Source organism: Pipistrellus kuhlii, unplaced genomic scaffold, assembly GCF_014108245.1.
Source record: "Pipistrellus kuhlii isolate mPipKuh1 unplaced genomic scaffold, mPipKuh1.p scaffold_m20_p_14, whole genome shotgun sequence".
In the NCBI taxonomy this organism is placed as follows: domain Eukaryota; kingdom Metazoa; phylum Chordata; class Mammalia; order Chiroptera; family Vespertilionidae; genus Pipistrellus; species Pipistrellus kuhlii.
In genome coordinates, this window is record NW_023425449.1 from 29,638,005 (window position 1) to 29,658,568 (window position 20,564).

The 20,564-nt window shown below is 37.7% G+C and overlaps 1 protein-coding gene across 7 annotated transcripts in view; it reads right to left on the reverse strand.

The window, feature by feature from the left end:
• Window positions 1-20,564, reverse strand: part of LOC118718312 (cytochrome P450 7B1) — a 148,441-nt gene that overhangs the window by 10,488 nt on the left and 117,389 nt on the right. For 6 of the 7 annotated variants that reach the window (XR_006741576.1, XM_036437027.2, XM_036437015.2 and 3 more), the window contains exons 2-5: window positions 18,493-18,629; window positions 10,457-11,044; window positions 9,755-9,961; window positions 220-395 (exon numbers count right to left, since the gene is read on the reverse strand). Coding sequence is in view for 6 of the 7 variants with exons in the window: in XM_036437027.2 (XP_036292920.1) it covers window positions 220-395; window positions 9,755-9,961; window positions 10,457-11,044; window positions 18,493-18,629 (1,108 nt within the window). In the remaining variant the exon portion in view is untranslated. Of the gene's footprint in view, window positions 1-219; window positions 396-9,754; window positions 9,962-10,456; window positions 11,045-15,717; window positions 15,862-18,492; window positions 18,633-20,564 lie in introns of those variants that run through there. The other variant, XM_036437028.2, reaches the window with a different exon arrangement.

Below are 20,564 nucleotides of genomic sequence, written 5' to 3' on the forward strand. Positions count from 1 at the left end.
CGATTTATAGGCCATAAAAACTTTGAAAGAGAGATCCTTAGCAAACACTTCAGTAAATAGGAACATTTTCCTAGCGGAGGAAAAACAGAAATCATCAAACTCTCGCAAATGCCACCTGGAACATGGGAGTGAAAGGCAGGGACAGAAAGAGCTCAGGAGAAAGAGGAATGTGCTTGCAGCATATAAGAAGTAGCAATGGCCAGCTCGGTGGCTATTTACCTCAGGAGCTTCAAAGATTTCAGGGTCGTGATGCATGAGTGGAGGGAATATGGCGACCAGGTCTCCCTTTCGTATGAGGTAGTCCCCGGTCTCTGAAGGCAGAGTCAAATCCTCTTGAACAAAACGAATGATGGACGAAAAGGAGCAGAGACGCAAAGCCTCGAGGATGGCACTTTCTGAAGGAAAACAAGCAAGCAACAGCTTTTTAAGATAAATTTTTAAATAGTTATTTATTTGTTTGTTTATTTATTTATTTCCATCACCATTCATTTTCCCCTACATCCTCTTCCACTTCTATCCACACTTTCTCCCTCCCCAATCAGCATACTATTGTGCATATCCATAAGTAGTCCGTCCTTCCTCTCTCTCTCTCTCTCTCTCTCTCTCTCTCTCTCTCTCTCTCTCACACACACACACACACACACACACACACACATACACACACACATTTTTTTTTTTTTGCAAGCAACAGCTTCTTAAAACAAGACTGCTCCTGTGGATTGCCTACAATTTACCAGTGAAGTTCACCATCAATAGCTCTGACTGAAAAGGAAACCCTTTCCTAATCAGATCACAGAGCATGGTGGCCTGGCATGACCAGAGTGAGAAGGGGGTAAGTGAGACAGCTGTGGTCTGTCCTCAACATGGCCTGGGAACATTTCACAGACGGGAGCAACAGTGCTGCGCTTGGGCAGAATGTCAGTCGTTAGGATTTCTGTAGGAAGGAATAGTTTGCAAGAGAGCAATGCTGTGTTGTGGGCATACCCATTGTAAATGAAAAGCACTAACAACTGCTGGTGGGTTATTTCACCAACCTTCCAGAAAGCTCTGCCTTTCAAGCCAGACTGAGGCATTTAATAACCACTTAGGCAGTTAATAGTAAAGTGATTGTAGTGGTGTTTCCTGAGACAGCTTAACACTTAATTTCTTTTATGCTATCTGCAAATACAGTGTGAGTCAGCATTTGCTGGAAACATTTCAAAGGGGAGATACTTTTACAGGATTCAGAAGAAACCCCAATTTCCCTCCCTTCCAGGGCAAATAGCAACCATCATCATAACCTGGAAGATTCCAGAAGCTGAATGTCCTTGCTTTCCCAGTGGCCTTCACCTTTTGCTCCTAGCACGACAGATTTTATGGCTAATTTCCGGCAATTTATCCTGGCAGTTTGAGGAGGAATTCCTTTGGGAATAATATGCATAATTTGCATAAATCATTCTGATAGCATGCATATCAGCATGTAGCTCCCGTCTGGGTCTGCATCTCTGCCTTCATAATCAAAACTGACTATGTTTGCACCAGCGTGAATGGGTCCTAGAATATAAAGCTTGCTTCCTTCTAATCAGAAATGTGAAAAAGAGCTCCACATTGAGTATTTTCCCCCTTCACATGGTAACAAATGGTTGTGTTTATGGCTTGTGATGTAGAAACACACACACACACACACACACACACACACACACACACACACACATATATATACACACACAAAGCCCAGTCTCCTGGTGTTCAGCGAAGATCTGAAACATGGGTACCTATTATTAGATTATAGAAGCAGACTGGTCAGTGAGGGCTTGAAATTGGTCTGTTGGCGATGAGGCCAGAAAAGAACTTTGGTTTTGGAACGTGAGCTCTCCTGCAGATAGCCACAAGGCACCTGATAAAGGATGGATTTTAGCTGGCAGGTCACCAGCGACCAGCATTTCTATGGTGAAATCCGAGGGCCAGCTTCCCCTGGATGGCTGCTGGCTCTGTTGGGTCAACAATAGCGCAGCATCGTTTTAGCTTGTGGTGTGAAATGGTAGCTGACATATGTAGCAGCCTGTTCCCCCACGAAGTCCAATAGGGGTGTGGGAAGAAGAAATACAAAAGCAAAATAATGACGCCACGGCTGCTGTGACAGGACAGGCATTTAACAGTCCAAATAACACGGTCCTATCTGATTGGCCGAGGTGCTCAGAGGGGTGGAGGGGTGGGGGGAGGGCAAGCATGGCAGCTTGTGCCCACTGCAGTATCGCAAATGACAATTGGGCAAGCATATCTTATGCAGAAGTTAATCACAATAATGGAGCACAAAGTGTGGCTTAGCGGTCAGATCATAAATGACAAATCTGTTTTACCTTCCAGTACCAGTTATGTGTGCACGACGAGGCTGGCTCTCGCTCTGAGCGATCATGCCGATAATCATTAGAGGGCAGGAGTAATGAGATGCGTTATTTTTAACAATGGAGAGCCGGGCCTTCTGTGCCTCTGGGTTGCCACCGACAGGCGCAAAAGCCAGCAGCTTTCCCCCCCCCCGAGCCCCAGTAAGAACGCAGGCAGAGCTATAGGTTGAGAAGAATGACAACTGCACCATAAAAAAAAAAAATAAAAAAAAGAAAGAAAAAAAAGAAAGAAAGAATTGCAGCCTCTACTTGTAGTTGTCATAGTTGAGCAGACACCAGCCAGTGCCACTGACAGACCAGCTGGGCCCTGGGAGGGCATCCATGCTGCACCAGGAGGTACAGTAAATTATCCTGAGCGGTAGAGCAACATCTGTTTCTGTGCTAGCGCCGAACAAACAAGGCAATTTAAAACATACCAAGGGATAACCAGGCAACAATTGAACATGACCCTCATCCCTCCCCCCCCTCCTTCTCACGCACGAGGTGCTAAACTTTGTTGTGCAGCAAACGCGCCACCAAAGAGAGGCCAGGGTGGTATCGGAGAAGGTGTTGTCAGAGGCATCTTACAGAGCTCCAAAACGGAAAGGAAAAAGCGTATAGTATTGTTATTCTTAGCATCTTCCTTCCCCCTACTATCTTTATTTCCTTTATGACAAAGCTAGCACTCAGTTCCCTAATTCGTTCTAGAATTAAAAAAAAAACAACACATACAACTTTCCATATACTTATAAATATTCAGTCTTTAAACCTAATTTGCTATACTTAGTTCACATGCCTTCAAGCATTTGTCTTCCAATTTCCACTGAATAAATGCGTACTAATGAGAACGAGAGCAAGCTGCCGAGGCAAAGCTGGGTGACTTGGGTCTGGCCTGCCACCAGCTTGTGATCGGCGGGCAAATTGAGTTAAAATGAAAAGTCTTGTCAGCGGAAATTCAACATGGTAGCCAAACAGCAAGCTGTCAATCATTTCCGGGCAAAACACGGGGCTGCAGGTAATCAAAGGTCATGGTGATCATCAGTGCACTTGGCTTTCATGGGCCCGTTAATCTTAATTAAACATGATCCCTATCTGCAAGTGTTTTATAAAACTTACTGGGCGTAATGGATTGTTCATGTACACTAGCGTTTAGCAGGTAACAGGACCCTCCGCTTATGAAATGCATGGTAGAAAAAATGGCTGTCAGGAATGTAAACATTTGGGGGCTAATTTACACCAGGCACTGTAAGATGCCAACAATGGCAATGGTGATTCAGATAAAGGCTACCCTCGTTTTATGTGCTGAGCTTTACTGACCAGCACACACAAGGAAATGTGTTTACCAAAATCCCCATAAGCAGCTTGCAAGTCAGAGCCTGCACGGCCCTCTTCACCTGGCTGGGGAAGGTTTGTTTATCTTTAGGATATATAAAAATATTCAGATTCAGTATCTGCTGTAGGCACAAAGCTGGGGACTGTGCTGCGCTAAGATGCTTTGCGTACAGTGTCAGTGGGAGGAAAACCACGGGTAAACGAAAGAAATGGTGGTAGGAAAAAAGGCACACGCACTTTCTCTTTTGCCCTCAGATCTCAATGCTCACTGCAATCATTGACAGATGATTCTCATTTGCAGCTTTAAAGGGAGGAAGCAGCGTTGGACCATCAATAATGCATGGTACGACGCAAACACAAATAAGCACATCCAAGTTTCTGCCTCACACGTAAGCCACGTCTGTGTGTGGAATGAATGCAGGGTGAGATGGCCAGGCTGTTAATTTGGGTCACCTTCCTGATTGGTGCAGACTGTGATACCATCTGATTAGCTGCGGTGATCAGTGGATAGCAGCGAGTGAAATGAACAGCCAGGCCCTGCCACAGGCTACTTGGGTGATCTTAGGGAGAAGGTAGGTGAGAAGGGAGGGGGGTGTGGAGGAAGTGTGCTCTAGAAGGTGTGAGGAGATGGAGGGGAGGGTCCAAATATGTGAGTGATTGTATTCAGCTATCTTCCAGACAGAGGAGAAGATAGATCTGAAATGGTAATAATCAGGTCATTCAAAGTGAAAGAACTAATTTTGGGCCCAACAACTGCATATTTTAAGTACAGTTAAACATAAATCAGAATTGGTAGAAATGAATGCCTACTTTCACTATGCGTGGCAGACATATCCTTTGGTTTACTGCTAAAATATGGACATGTAAAGTCAACCTTCATATATTCAGTGAACATTTACTACCCAGGGCCTACTCAGCAAGGCACTGGGCTGTTGCTGCTGGTGTGCAGTGGTAGCTGACATATGTAGAAAAGAGAGAACACAGCATGTGGATTTGGCCTTCAAAGCTCCTGCAGTTTAGGTAGTTCACTACTGGAAAGTACTATAAACAGAAATGCTTCCAATGATCCTAGTGAAGATATTGCACAATTTCTGATTGGCTATCTCCAATGATGGCATTCAAAAAGTCCATTTTATTACAATAGTTTTTTTGTCTTTTGTTTTTTTTTTGTTTTTACTGGGCTAAAATAATCTTTCATTTCTTCCCTTTAGAAAACCCAAAGGCCAAAAAATATATATTAAAGGCTAATATGCTAAGTGTCTGACTGTAGGACGGGTAGCTGCCTGATCCCCAAAGGCCAGGCCAAGGGACTCCACCTGTGCACGAATCCATGTACTGGGCCTCTAGTACAAAATAAAAGTCCTAATTCCTCTTCCACATAATAGTCCTTTAAAATTATTTAAGGAGCACTATCATGTCATTTTTAAGTTGTAAGTCAGAGAAGATAATGGCTTTCAGATTTGTGACATTCTGGATGAATCCAATTAATAAATGTGCCACTAAAATGTGGTGGAAGTGGGTGTACTACTTCCGTTGGAAACGCAGAGAGGAACTGCTTTCTCTGCCCTAGATACCGTATTTGCATTCATGCTTTGTCGGAAGCAAATGAACGACATATTTTTGAGATATCACCACTGACTTGTTTTAAGCTTCCTGATATCCCAGAGGTTATCAGTGCTGGCTGTCCATTAGAATTCACCTGAGATGGTTAAATTATAATAATAATAATAATACTCATCCTAGAACAATGCAGTCAGAACCACTGCCTTCACAAACATTTTACATTTGTGCTTTTAAACCTTGGTTGCACATTAGAATCATGAGCTTGCACCCAGGCCCCTGACATCAGAACTCTGTGGGTGGGACTGGGTTTGAGTAGTTTTGAAGCTTCCCAGATGATCCCAATGAGGAATCCAGGCTGAGAACCAGGGCTTTAAACCCTTTTCTGCTCAGCCACACATTTCCTCATCCCATCCTTACGCAGTTGATTTTCAGACCTAAATACAATAATCTGCATTCTCATTAAATTTCCGTTTCAATCCTTTCAACTCCTGCTTCCAGCATTCATTAGATTATCTAACCCTCTTAGCTTTGTGCTGAGCTGGAAATGTGATAAACATCCAAATCAGTATATTTTACTTTTTAACCAATGTTGCCTTATTTTATGTATAAAATTTTCTGTGCTGCGCCAGCATGGCCAAGGGTGACCCTGAGTGGGGGCAGTGAAGGATTGAGAAAAGACAGACAAGAGAATGAAAGCGGGTCGTAGTGGGACACTGTCCTCTCTGATGGAGAGCTAGGGACAGTGCCATGGACTACAAGCCGTGTATTTATTTTATAGCCAGATGCCACGAGGCAAAGTAAGGGCGTGGTCAAGATGTTTACAACATTCTTGTGGGTTTTGATCCTACACAAATACATGCACCTGAACTCTATCAAGCCCACATCACTCAGGCACATGGGGCCACGTGTTCAGACCATAGGCTCATGCTTACAACTCCAGCTGTTGGCTATAATTGTGCTGGGAGGGCTTTGCCCTCCAAGCTGGGATTGCCATGGCAATGACTGGACTGTGCCTTCTCATTAGTCCGACGCTTGAACCTGTCCTAACACTGTGGCCCCTCTCCACAAATTTACTACCTTATGTACCCTTTTATGGAAGATGTCTCTCCCCCCAGTTCCAGTTAGAAGTTTCTGAGATGAAGCAGAATTGATACTGCTTGTGCATCCCCACTGGAAGAGAGGATTTTGTAAACTTCCTTACTATTGTCTAAATCATGTACAATTTTAATTTCTTAATTACAATTATTTTATAACATTAAATAACTTTTTTCCAATATAGTACCCCAAATTGTGCCAAATATACCACACTCACATGTTAATAAGGAGAGGAACTATGTGTCAGGGATATTTGGAAATTATTATTTTTGTAACTTTTCTGTAAATCTAAAACTATTCTAAAATGCAAAGTTTATTATTATTAAAAAAAAAAACCCTCCATAAAATTCTGATGTGAACCTCTAGCCCCAGCTTCACACTCAAACCTAATTATATTTGAGAAACAGTGATACATATCAGACAAACACTAGGTCTCTGGTACATCTCTAAAGCATTTTTCCAGAAAGTGATAGTTTATAGGTTAGGTTAGCACTGAAGTTAGGCCTGGCATCAATTTCTGGCTCCTCCACTATCTAGTTTAGAGAAGGGGCCAAAATCTAAAATCCAGCCTAAATCGCGGGCCGAATGGTTTACTGAACAGTCATAAACTGTCATTGTGATGGAAACGCAGCGGAGTGCAGTGATGACAGCGCGGTGCGGGCCACATTGCAAGGCCTGGCAGGACGGATTTGGCCCGAGGGCCTTGTGTTTGACACATGTGATCTAGTTGTATGATTTGGGGTGGTTAACTAATCTTTCTGAACTTTGTTACTCAAGCATTAAAGATAACTCTTGAAAATTAAATAAGGTAATTATATAAAACAGTTAATATAGTGCCTGCTACATAGTAAAATAATGATTAATACCATCATTCCTAATGTCTCATCCTGAAATGAAAATCAAGTTAACTCTATCATCACCTAGCCCACATTTTCAGATCTTGTCCATGTGAACAGCATGGCTAGCTTTCTTGAATCACGATACAAAGACTTCTCTTCCCTCTCAGTTCGGACAATGAAAAGGACTCCAGTGATTTCTGTGTCAGACAGGTCTGAGGGAAAAAAGACTGGGTGTGGACAGAGAACCCAAGTTATAGTCCTGCCTCTCTCCTTTACCACCATGACTTGAGAATTTTATCATCTGTATAAATAATGGCAAAATAATAGCTGCTCCAGTCCCCCAAGTATCTTGGTGAAGATCACAAGAGACAACATAAGCCCATTAAGTTGCTTTGAAATATTGAAATCATCAATAGATTTAATATGGACTATGTCTAATAATCACTAGTATTTGTTAGTAACCTTTATTTTTTCCAACTAATCGTTTCTTTCTGTCCCCTCCCAACTACTCACAAAAAAATGGGCTTAGAAATGTCTTAATAGAATTTTACTGAGGATCACAGCAAGCTTATAATGCTAGAGTTAATATAATACACAATTTTCTCTTTTAAAAGAGATTTAAAATTTTGCTGAGCCCTAGTTTTACAGCACTTCCTTTTATTCCAAATAATAACTCTGGAACCTGCCATTTCTTTTGGTCAAATAAATTTATACTTTCCTTTTTTGATATATACTTTTAAAATGATCCTTTCTTTCAATAATGAGAAGCTGAATAAAAAGAGTTGATGAATTTCAACTAATTTTTTATGAGTAATAACTGTCTATGAATACAAATACCTATTTCTTAAAATTTATTTGTTTTACTTTTCATATACATAATCTGATTCATAAAATGCAACTGGGATATGTGGGAAATGCAACCTTGATCTTCACAGAACCACCAATCTTCTATTCATAATATACTGTGTATCCAAGTGAAGGCAACTGTCCAGAACTATACACAAATTTTGTGCATTTCTTCCCCATTAATTCTCAAAAGAAAAATAAAATAATTTTTGAATTTTAATATTGTGGGATTATTTTCTTTCATGAAGAAAATTCAAAATAACTTTGATAATATATGCTCCAAACAGCAAACTGTAAGGTGACATATTTTTCCTAATTGACAGAACAAGTGAACCAACTGTCAAGGCCAGCTTCTGGCTATTGCCTCTGATGGGCTTTATCCTAACCAGTGGAAACCAACTGGCAGTCAAGACCTGTAGGGCTTTTACATGCACAAGATCCCACCACAAAACCTGGAACATATTTAAAAGATAAAATATTAAGACCAACATGGGTTAAAATACTTTGCCTATATTGTCAAATGAATGAAACAATAGCGAAATATAAAGACTTACTCCTCCATTTGTCCAGAGGGTCTATTATATAGTAAATGATACCATAGGATGAAATATCACTACAGAAGGGACAGAGGATAACTCATCAATATGGAATTTACCTTTGGGAATTAAATTTCATCACATATGCCCTAACTAGTTTGGCTCAGTGGATAGAGCGTTGGCCTGCCGACTCAAGGGTCCCAGGTTCAATTCTGGCCAAGGGCATGTACCTTGGTTGCAGGCACATCCCCAGTAGGGGGTGTGCAGGAGGTAATTGATCTTTCTCTCTCATCGATGTTTCTAACTCTCTATACCTCTCCCTTCCTCTCTGTAAAAAATCAATAAAATATATATTTTAAAAAATAAAGTTCATCACATAATCACAGTGGTTTTATCAAAACTAGCAAAGTAGAATCAATCCTGTCATCAAAATCACGTCACCGGTACATAGGTATATGTAGAAACAGAAAAACACCTTAGTCACTCCTGACCTCAAATGTATTTAACACAGAGACCATGCATATCTTATGAGTTAGTGAATGTTTTATAAAATATTGACATTTAACATGAAGTCATTTGTAGTTTTTTCTTTTCCTTTGCTCTCTCCCTACCTTTTTTTATTTTCTTTTTCACCCCCAAGTGTGTTTAAATCATGAACTTTCTGTGGAAATCACCTGAACTACATTTTTGAGAATCATGTACTCCAGGCTATATAAAATATCCTAATTGCTGTATGAAAATATAGACATCATTTTGGGGTAGAATAAATATGTTTTGTACATAAGTTGCATTCCTGAAATACCTTCTTTTTTTTTTTTCAAGCTCCAAATACCTTTCTTGACAAGATAGAGCAGCAGTGTTTGGAAAGCATTAGCATGTCAACAGATGCTCAGAATCAAATGACTTAATAGGCAGAAACTATTTTTCCCCCCCAAATAATTGCAAAGCTTTGGTCTAGCTTTTTGCATACCTTGCATAGTTAATTACCTAGGCCTTAATGTTTACATGCAATGAGAGTATCTACAACTATAAGCTACATAATTTATAATTGATGTAAATGGGTGTTATTATGTCAATTAGACAGCTGTGTCCTCCACCTCTTGGTAAACAGCTCTGAGTGATAAACTGAGTTAGCAGAGAAGTAATATTTTTTTCTTCATAGCAGATAAAAATAAATTACCTAGGTAGACCAGGCTGTCCAATTGTTCTCTGGTGATGTGGATGGAAAATCCAGACCCTTGCTTTTGACCTGTTGACTGCAGCAAATGGTCAATTTCGTCGCGCAGCACCGCCATGGCTTCTGGGTGCCGTAGAAGGTAATAGATGGTCCAGAACATAGTTGGAATAGTGTTTGCCACAGAGGCCCAGAGAAAGCCTAAATGATGTGCTGGGAGAAAATAAGTGAAAAGGAAGATTAATAGCGTTTATTACACTGATTAGATTTGCAGTGTGCTAATTAAAAGATGTTAGGACACAGACCCAGCCAAGGATCAGTGCATGCTAATGAGGACCAATAGGCTTCTGAAGTCTAATTTTCTGCTTAATGAGAATAGTTTAAAATGTAATGTGTGTGGAGGGTGGGGTTGGGGGGATGGGGGAATGAGATAAGAGGAGTAAATGCAGCTTAGCTATACCTTTCTCATTATCACCATTAAATATCTTGTTTTACCACCTCAGCAAAAAAAAAAAAAAAAAAAAAAAAAAAAAAAAAAAAAAAAAAAAAATCAATTATCACAGAGGGTTGTTTCAGAGTAAAACATTTTATCATTAGCCAGTTAGAGAGAGCATAAAATTTTTCAAGGTCGCCATTTTGTCTTTTTATTTCAAAGGTCTATTGTAAATTATTCTATTTTAGACAAGTAATCATTCAGAAGTTTCTTACCTCCTATTTCAAAGTCTTTGAATGTATAGTATTTCTCCAGGATATCTTGCCTCATTTGAACAACTTCTGACCATCCTTGTATATTAGCCAAGTTTTCTGATGTCAAGTGTCTTATAAGTTTCTTTTGAATAGACTTGACATTTCCTAGAAGCTCAATGGGTATATCTGATAGTAAATATATGAACTTAGCATCAAATTTAAAAAAATCATTTTTAAGTTCAGTAATAAATTCCTTCCTATCACCAGCAGCAGATTTTCCATATATGGTTGCAAATGTGGTCTCAAATATTACTGAGCTGCAGAATGTCAACAGGTATGCCATTTCCCAATTTGTGGTTTTAAATAGTTTCGGTTCAAAAACTTGGTGTAGGTTCTGTGTCACGTTTTCCATAAGTAGGTCCAAAGATTTCCCTTGTAAAAGTTTATAGCAGTCATGAAGCTCGTCGTTCAGGTCATCATCGGTCATCAACTTTTGGATGGAAAATACTTTCTTTAATATATTTTTACTAAACATTCGAAAGCTTAATTTCTGATTCTTCATCACTAACTGGTACTGGTAAGGGTCCAGAATAAATGTTATGTACTTTCCTAAAAGAAATGAGAATATGAGCTCATTTATTAGCAAAGTAAACAGTCCCCCACTCCAAAATTTGACAATATTTTAATGAAAATTAGATGTTAGTAACTAATATCTAGGAACGTGCAAAGTTTAATAAAAATCCATTTCATTCAAAGGTCCATACCTGTTTCCTTTTAAAATGGAAAATAATGGGAAAAACTCTAGAAGCTTGAAGTTAAATATTCTGAAATCTTAACGAATTAATAAAACATAGTATAAGCCCTGGCCAGGTAGCTCAATTGGTTAGATCATTGCCCCCATACTATCAAGGTTACAGGTTTTATCCTTTGTTAGGGCACATAAAAGATTCAACCAAGAAATGCACAGATGGGTGGAACAACAAATCAATATTTCTCTTTCTCCCCCCTCCCCCTTTCCTCTCTGTAAAAATCAATTAAACATATTTAAGGTAGTGTACTCATCACATTTTTATTTTAACTAAGTACCCAAATATTTAAATTATCCTTTAAATATACTCAAAATCCCTTGACTTAAACATTTCTCATATTTTGTCTCCAATAACATAAACAAATAACAAAAGTATCCAATTGGTAAGATGACATTCCACTATTGATTTTTTTAAATTTATACAGAAGAGCTTTTTCATAGTTGGTATCATCTTAGCTTTGGCTGGATACAATAATTATTTTTTAAATATATTTTATTGATTTTTTTACAGAGAGCAAGGGAGAGGGATAGAGAGTTAAAAACAATGATGAGAGAGAAACATCCAATCAGCTGCCTCCTGCACACCCTCTACTAGGGATGTGCCCAAAACCAAGGTACATGCCCTTGACCGGAATCAAACCCAGGACCCTTGAGTCTGCAGGCCGACATTCTATCCACTGAGCCAAACCAGTGAGGGCTGGATACAATAATTTTCACTCAAATAAATGAAGATGTGGTATGAAGTAGGTACTCATAGATGAATTCCTAATTCAACACTAACAACAAAATCACAACAGGCCAGTATGTTCATTTGTATAGATGAGAAAATAGTGGCTCACAAAGATTTAGTAACAATGTCAAGGTCACATACTGAAACAGAATGTCAAATTAGAATTAATTAATTCATTAACTCATTTATTCATATTTATTCAATAAATCCAGACATTTGGTTAGATCTTGTTCCTCTTGAGGTATAAAGTTGAAAAGAAATCATTGTATTAGTGTATGGATAGTGATATAGCAGATGTGTGAGGCAAAAAGTGGAATCTGCTTCAGTCTGCTTTCAGAAGTTATTAGAAATGGTTGAGGTGGTGACATGTGGTCTTTTCATACATTAGTGTTGTCCAACCTTACTAATTAAAATATTTAAGGTTCTGGTCAAATATACAATTCCTTCCTGATTCTGATTCATGAAGCTTGGAGTACCTAATACTGGTTTAACACATGAAGTTTAGATGCTCCTATTTATTGTCTGCTAGAAAAACAATAAATACTTAGACCTTGCAGAATGGATGATCATCTACACTTTCCTCTTAAACTTAACATTCCTGTGTGTGTGCAGGTATGGTTGTGTAGCTTTCTGAGATAAGTGACTTCTCATTTACTACTTATGGTAACTCCAACAGCATCACAGAACTTAAATTTAATTTGGTAAAGTTTAAGATAAAGTTTTGAATAATTTTCATCCTAATCCTGGTAAAGGCTTGGGAGCAGAGAGGGGAGAAGAGGGCAATGGGGGGAAAAAAAAAGGGACATATGTAATACTTTCAGCAATAATGACATATTAAAAAATAATCATTTATCTCAATGTTAAGTATATTATCTGGAATGCATTTTTAAAAAGATAAATGTTGTATAATTTTATAGCATCATTCAAGTTTTTTATATACATGGAGATACATGTGCTATTATTTTTTTCTAAAAATGAATCATATCACTTAAATTTATTCACTTTATTTCCTCCTGATTTACATCATAAGGAGGGGCCAATATAAGAATGAGAGTAAGCTAGAAATGACTACTCATTCTTGTCAGATCCCAAAGCTACATCTACAAAATCCACTCAATTGTTTTTCTTGCTGAGGACAGGAAAAAGGACTCAACTGGATTTGGGCATATTTTATTATACCTGCCTTCTACCATAGCAGCTTAATTAAGTAAACTTGCCAGCATCTGCCTGATGAATAATTGAAGAAAAAAATCAATTCTCTTATTTTACAGAAGACATAATTTCAGGCAAAGCTGTGTATTTTCACAGGTGGAGATTCATACTTTTCTCCTTTTACTAAATGAAATAATTTTACTAAATATCTTTAGGGTTATTTTAAATTTGTCACTAAAGTTCAGAGAATGTATGAAAGATTCAGTTTGTGATACACATAATTATCAGAGTATATTTTGAAATTTTTTTCTATAAATTTTCCACAATCATCAAAATCTAAGTGGAAAGACAAAACTCTATTCATCTATGAGAGCATGAGCTACTGGCTGCTGGCCTCCTGAAGTACAGGCCGAATGCCCAGTAGAGTTTTTGTCTATAATTTATCACAAACACATATTTACCCCCTCTCTTTTTCTTTCTCTATCTCTCTTTGGGGGTGAGGAGATGGGGATAAACTGTAACATTAATTTTAAATAAAATGAATAATGGCTAAACATGTAAAAAGCATTCTGGTTAACATTCAATTATTATTTTTTAAATTAAGGAGTTGTTAAATATAGCCTCTCTGATGTAAAAATCATTACTGATCAGTTTAAAGCAATTTATAGATAAAATTCTCACTGTTTTCAAGACTCTTTACATTCTAGAATCTGTATTTTCTCTCATTCTTATTTTAATTTTCTTCCATATCAAGGCATTGTGTTTTATCTATCTCTCTGAGTAAGATGTGGATTTCTTTAAAAGTGGATGTTTTGATTTTCTGGATTTTACTCTTCAACTGGGTTTAGAATTACTAGTAACCCTTGAGATGTTAGCTGGCTTTCCAACTTTTAATCTTCAGTATAAACAATTTAAGCTAAGTTTTCCAAAATTAATATTAATTTAAACCATCTGTCCACCATCTGCTAATGTGAGATGCAAAACCAGAGTTTCTTTGTAATCTTTAATCAGGCAGTTAGGAAAACACATATACATTCATAAAATAAATTTAAATTTCTTAACAAAGGGAACTTGAAAAGTTATTTTGAAGGCCATGGATTCTTGGAGCAAAATTAACTTTCCCTCCAGTGTAATTTTATGTAAATGAATACCAAGTGTCAACAAGCAAGTTGCCTAGTTCACAAAGATCACAAGGCAGAAACAATATCTTTTGCCATGTTTTCCAAAAAGAGAAGAACGGTGTGTAAATATCAATGTCAAAATGAGGCTCACTTTTACAATATATATCATATACATATAATACGCATATACTAATACACATGAGATATATTTGAAATAAGGTAAAAAATTTTTTTGAATGTTTTCTTTATGACAATTTCATCATCTTCCCTTTTTAGGAGCTGACTGCGCCTCACTTCCTTCAAATTTAGTTATTTCAGGAAGATGAAACTACATGATGCAAAGCATGTCAGCAAATGCCGAAAAACAAATAAGGTCACTCACACTGATATCTTATACACACAGGAAGTTTGACATCTGGATCATCATAAACTGAATTTTGATGTTTTATTTCAGATATTTGGTGCTTTACAGAGACACATCCATGGGAATTCAGGACAATTACTGAAGTATTTGAAATAGAAATGCTCAGTCAACAAAGCTGACCTTAAAATCTGAATTTTTAAAAGTTTTCCATAATTACAAGCTTTTAATTTCTGTGTTTAGCTTGTCCTTCAATAGATTTTCTAAAAAATCTTAAGTTGAAAATACTAGTTGGAGGAGTGGGATAGAAACCAAATTTTTATTGTATGAGGCTGACCGCATTACATACTCCCCCCCCCCCACCCCCCCTTATTAGAGAGATTCCCCTGGCTGTTGACAATGACGTACAGGGCTGTTTCAGTGGGGTGACATCTAGGGAAAATGATTCTGCTGCACCACCACACAAAACCAATTAGAGAACTATTTTCTGCGACAGGCCACAAATTTACGTGGTTTCTCATGAAAAGATGTACCTTTTAATTTCTTTATTAAGATGACATTCATGTCCCTTGAGACTTTTTGGGATGACAATCATTTGCTCATCATACAAGAACATTACTCACTGAACTCACATTATGGGACAACTGTGGAAGACTGATCCTCCTTTCACATTTTCCAAATGAGCTATTCGGCAAAATGATTATTAAAATCATATACATGAATAGGATATGTTGGCAGGAATTTATTCAAACCCTAGTAGGAAGGCAAAGAGAAATAGCAGTACATATTCAACTATGGCTGTCTACTGTTGAGTTAAAAAACATAACCATGGTCAAATGACTTAGATGGTAGAAATTCAGCAAGTTTCTCAGGATCTAAAACTAAGATACCAAGTGTCAGCAGAAATCGGTTCCTTTGTGAAAAGTGAATACAATTATTCAAACCTGCCACAAATTTCTGCTTAATTATCTGAGGTTATTTCTGTATAACTCACTTAAAAAAGAAAAGTAAAAATTTCAATGATGTGTTGTATCTACTCATTAGAACACAAAATTGAATTTTTTTTTAAAGTGAAGAATATAGTTTTGTATTATGAAGCCAAAAGCTCACTTAGAGTAAAAGAACCAGCTATGGCCTTTAATTGTATTCTGGTAAGTATTTCATCAGCTCTGAGGTATTGGGAAATTCCTCATCAATTGTTTATTGTGAATCAATCCATGGTGAGCTCTGGATTAAAAGTTGGCAATGAAGAAGCTAGAGAATAATGAAAGCAAACAGACAACTGAATTGGCGATACATTCACATTTATTAAAAGTTATGAGAGAAGTGATAGGGGAGTAACTGGAGACTGGGGAAGAAGCATCAACAAAACATGGAAAGGGGCAATGGCCAGTAAAGGCTTTGGGGAGGAAATGATATAAGGGCATGGTGTCGGAAGAGGAAATCTCAAAACCACTTGGGGCTTTGGTGGTACATTAAGCACAAGGCAAGGAGTAGCAAGAGATGAGGCTGGAGAGGGAGGTGGATCCCAGACTTTGGGAACCTTTGTAAGGATTATGTTTATATTGTATAACTCCTCTTTTTCTAAGATGCATGATTTTTTTTTTCATTTCAATTTTTCTGAAATCAGAGTGCATACAATTACTTTTGGAAGAGACTCGCCAGCTGCCAGGTAAAGGAGGCAGTTGTGTTGAAATGGATACTGCCTGCTGGCTCCTGTGAGAACTCAACCATGCTGACAATTTCATCCAGTTGGGCCATTTTTCCTCCCAGTTGCATTGAAATGGTAGCAATGAAGTAAAGTTGCTCTATGTACAAAAGATTGCTTCTGATACTCAGCTAAGTAATTACAGTAAGAAAAAATGACCTAAATAGAGCATACAGTATAGGTAAAATCTGGATGCTAAAAAGAAAAAAAAAGAAAAGTAAATAGAGAACATAGGAGAAACTTAATGAAGTATGGTTATAAGCTAAGGATGAGGACCCAAGAGAGAAAAAAATGAAGTCATGTGTATGAGAGTAATAAATAATGACATGCCAGCCCAGAGAGAGCAGGAAGTGAGAGTCATGAAGACAAGGGCCTGAATTGTCTTGAACATTCTTTGAAACTGGAGAGAAGGTGTTAAGAACAACTGAGAGACATGGTACATTTTGTAGGCATGTGGAGATCCCGAGTGAGGTCAGACCTGATGTGTTTAGGAAGGAGAGCGAACTGTGTACCAGAGCCAAATGAGAGATGGAGCACACCTGCCTTCTCACTAGCACACCCAACCAGCAGTCAGAGGGCAAAGGGGTGTGGAGAATTTAGGCTGTAGAGCTCAGCCTTCCGAAGCATAGATAGGACAGACAGAAGTCCGCAAACGGAATAGCTAGCCCAGGTGATAAGCTGATGTGGAAGACTGTGCAAAGATGGCCACAATAAATTCCTGCTAACTCTCTACATGTCCTCTTTTGCAACGTGACAGCAGAGGGAGCGGTGGAGTTTCATTCCCTACCTATGAGTCTGGGTTGATCTGTGACTTGAGCTGACTGATGGAATGTGGTGGAAGTGAGGTTAGACAACATCACGAGGCCTTGCAACATTTCCTCGTACCCTCTGGAAACACTAGCTGACTTGTAGTAAGGATGTCCACTTGAGGATGTAACAGCATGTGGACAAAGAGGTCCAGGCAGGCACATAAATAAAGCCAGCATGGACCATCTAGCCCCGATCAAGCAGCCACAACTCAAGTCACACTAGTGACTCCAGCAAGGCTGCTATATGGCATTAAATCTGTGAGGGGGGTTGTTATGCAGCAATAGATATCCATGCATCTGAACTGCAGGAGGATTCACTAATATTCTAGCTTCTCTTCTTAGCCCTATGAGATTGGGGTAAATAGTATTCTTGCTGTGCTTTTTGGTCTATTGTTTTGTAAGTACTTTATTAAAGTAGAAGGATAATGAACCTTTTCAAGTTAAAAATACATTCTAGATCAGTGGTTGCTAGGGGGACAGGGAGGGGAAGAGGAATGAATAAATGGAATATGCGGGAATTTTAGGGCAGTGAAAATTATTCTGTGTGATACCGTAATGGTGGATACATGACATTATGCATTTGTCAAAGTTCAAAGGACTTGTACATCACAAAGAGTGAACCCTAATGTAAACCAGGGATGTTAATAATGTATCAACACTGACTCATCTGTAAGAAATGCTGATATAAAATGTTAATAATATTGGGATGGGGGGATGGGGGCGGCCTAGAAAGGGTCAATGGGGGAAAGGGGGACATATATAATACTTGCAACAATAAAGATTTTTTTAAATTAAAAAGTTTAATATCTTAAAAAATAAAGTGGAATTATATTGTAAAAAGTATTTTAATAATAGGGGAAACTATGATGAAGGTAAAAAGGAATATGAGAATTGTACTATCTGATCAATTTTCTGTAAACCTAAAACTGGTAACAAAATAAAGTCTATTAATATATTGTAGCTTTTTAAAAACATGTATTTTTATTGTTGATAGTATTACAGATATTTCCAAACCTCCCCTATTATCCTCCACTTCCAGCCCTTACCCACCCACTCAGTTCTTCACTATCCTATTGCTTGTGTCAATAGGCTATGCATATACATTGTAGCTTTTTAAAAACCATTTTTAAGACCAAGCCAAACCAAACTATAATGACAGGTGATGGCAGGCGAGTGGGGTTCCCTAGGTACCCTCAAGAGCGTTCTATAATTTTTTTTTTTTAATGTGAGAATCACTATACTCAAGAACATAGTTTCCTTTTGTATTAGCTCTACAAATTAAACAATACTGTACATAATTTGCTTAGAGAAAAATATAAGGACATTAAAGAATAGGGGAGAATTTATGATATATGAAGTGCTGTTTACCTCCAAGGAGAAGAGTGAACGTGTCACCATGTTGATTTTGAAGAGTTCTCATGAAACCGATGGGATCTTTTTGTAATTTCAGAGCCAGTCCAAAGTAAGGAAGCCAGCCTTTTAGCAATGGAGGCTCACCAGGTCTCCTGTAAGAAAAAAAGGAAGTTATATTAAATCATTCTTATTTTAATACATGTGTGTTATCAATGCAGTCTAGAAGTGGATTGAATGAACTGCACAGATTGTTTTCATTTTTTTTTAAATTTAGTGATACCCATATAATCATAGACATATACTTATTGAGCCTCTAGTATATGTGGCTCTGGGGCAGACTGTTCAATTCAGTTTTAATAAGCAACTTTTTCAAGAAATTGTGTGTGTAAGGCCCAAATGGCTGGCTGAAACAGGTACATATAGTACACACATCTTGTTCCGAGAGCTCTTGCTGAGTCTGGGTGATAGATGCCAGGTATTTTAGTAATCAAAGTAAAGCTCTTTGTTATCAGATCTCGATTACACTGGAATTAGGTAATTACAAAAGGTGCAATTAATAATCTTGAAAAATGTTTTATGCTGTGAAGAACAATAAAAACCTGAATATCATTCCCACAAAGTATATTCTGTTACATTCTTGTATGAACATTTTTATTTAAACTACAGTGAATGGAAATATTTACATTTTTAAGAGGACTTTTTAAAACATAAAGTATGTTCAATGAAACATTGAAATACTTGACTTACAATTCTACCAAAACTGGAATTCAAAATTTCTTCCTAGTCATTTAGTTGGGGAACTCAATCTGATTTAAAGTAAAAATAAAAATATTCAAAGCCATTTTATCCTGAAAGAGATTAAAACAGATATTCAAGAAAACACGGGTGATTCTTTGCTCCATCTGTGAAGTGACATACTACATGAAGTGCAAACCATTTTGATTAATCACAAGATATTACTAGCTCAGATCTAATCAAAGATCAAGATTATGATCACATGCAACATAGACTTTTATGTTGCTAGATTAACCCTATCAGAACCTCTTATCTTCTCACAATCCAAGATGGTAGAATTAAAAAAAAACAAAAAAACAAAACACAAACATCAGGGGAAACTATACTAAAAAATAATAAAATACAATAAAAAAAAATACAGAGTGTGATAGAAATCAAGGAACTAGGTTTTCTGTTTTTTAGAAGACAATTTTTCTCTACAAAAATGTACAAAATGTATGCTGCTATTTAAGTACATATACCTAGAAATAGAAAGACAGGAAACATTGCATAGAAATGAATCTTCTTCTTCACCCCTTTCCTCATTGTTTTCTGGAATGCAACCCCTAGCAATGGAGACTTGGTTTTTTTTTTGAGACATATAAAAGTGTACCAAGAAAATATAATAGCAGCTACTTTTATATCCTAAGATTTAACAAGAAGAACTTGCACATAGATTGTAGAGCAGGATCCCCAAGCTGGCAACTGCCGCGGTGTACAGGCTGTCAACAATGACCCTTTCAAAATTAGCAGGTGAACTGGTTCACAAAATTTCCTTTCACGATATTAACTCTCTCCCTTGGCCTACTTTTACTCTGTCTTGTTTACTATTGTGGGAATGTTGCATCGGAACAAAGATTTTTGAAGGCGTTTTGTCATATTCTAATGCAATGCAACTAATTTCATCCTCTATGTTCTTTTGTTCAGTCAAACATTCTGCATGGGGTTTCCACTGGGGGAAAGGATGGAGCTCAGTGATCCAGGGGGTTAGTAACTTAATGTCCAAGGTCAGGGAAACACATGAGGAGGCCATTTTATTGTGATCAAGATGAGAGGCTCATCATTCTTTACAGCTGTGTTTATTTTGGCAGCAATAGCTTAAAACTATTAAACACTATGTCACAACTTTGCATATTTCCCAGAAAAAAATATAGTGCCTGCTCAACTTATGACCCAGTGAAGACAGATAACAGAAATCTGTCTTCATCAGTATATTCATAAAAAGAATTATTTAGGGGAGAAGCTATCACCGTAATGATCCAGAAAGTCCTACTTGCACCTGGCACGCTACAAATACTGCGATTTATCTCTCC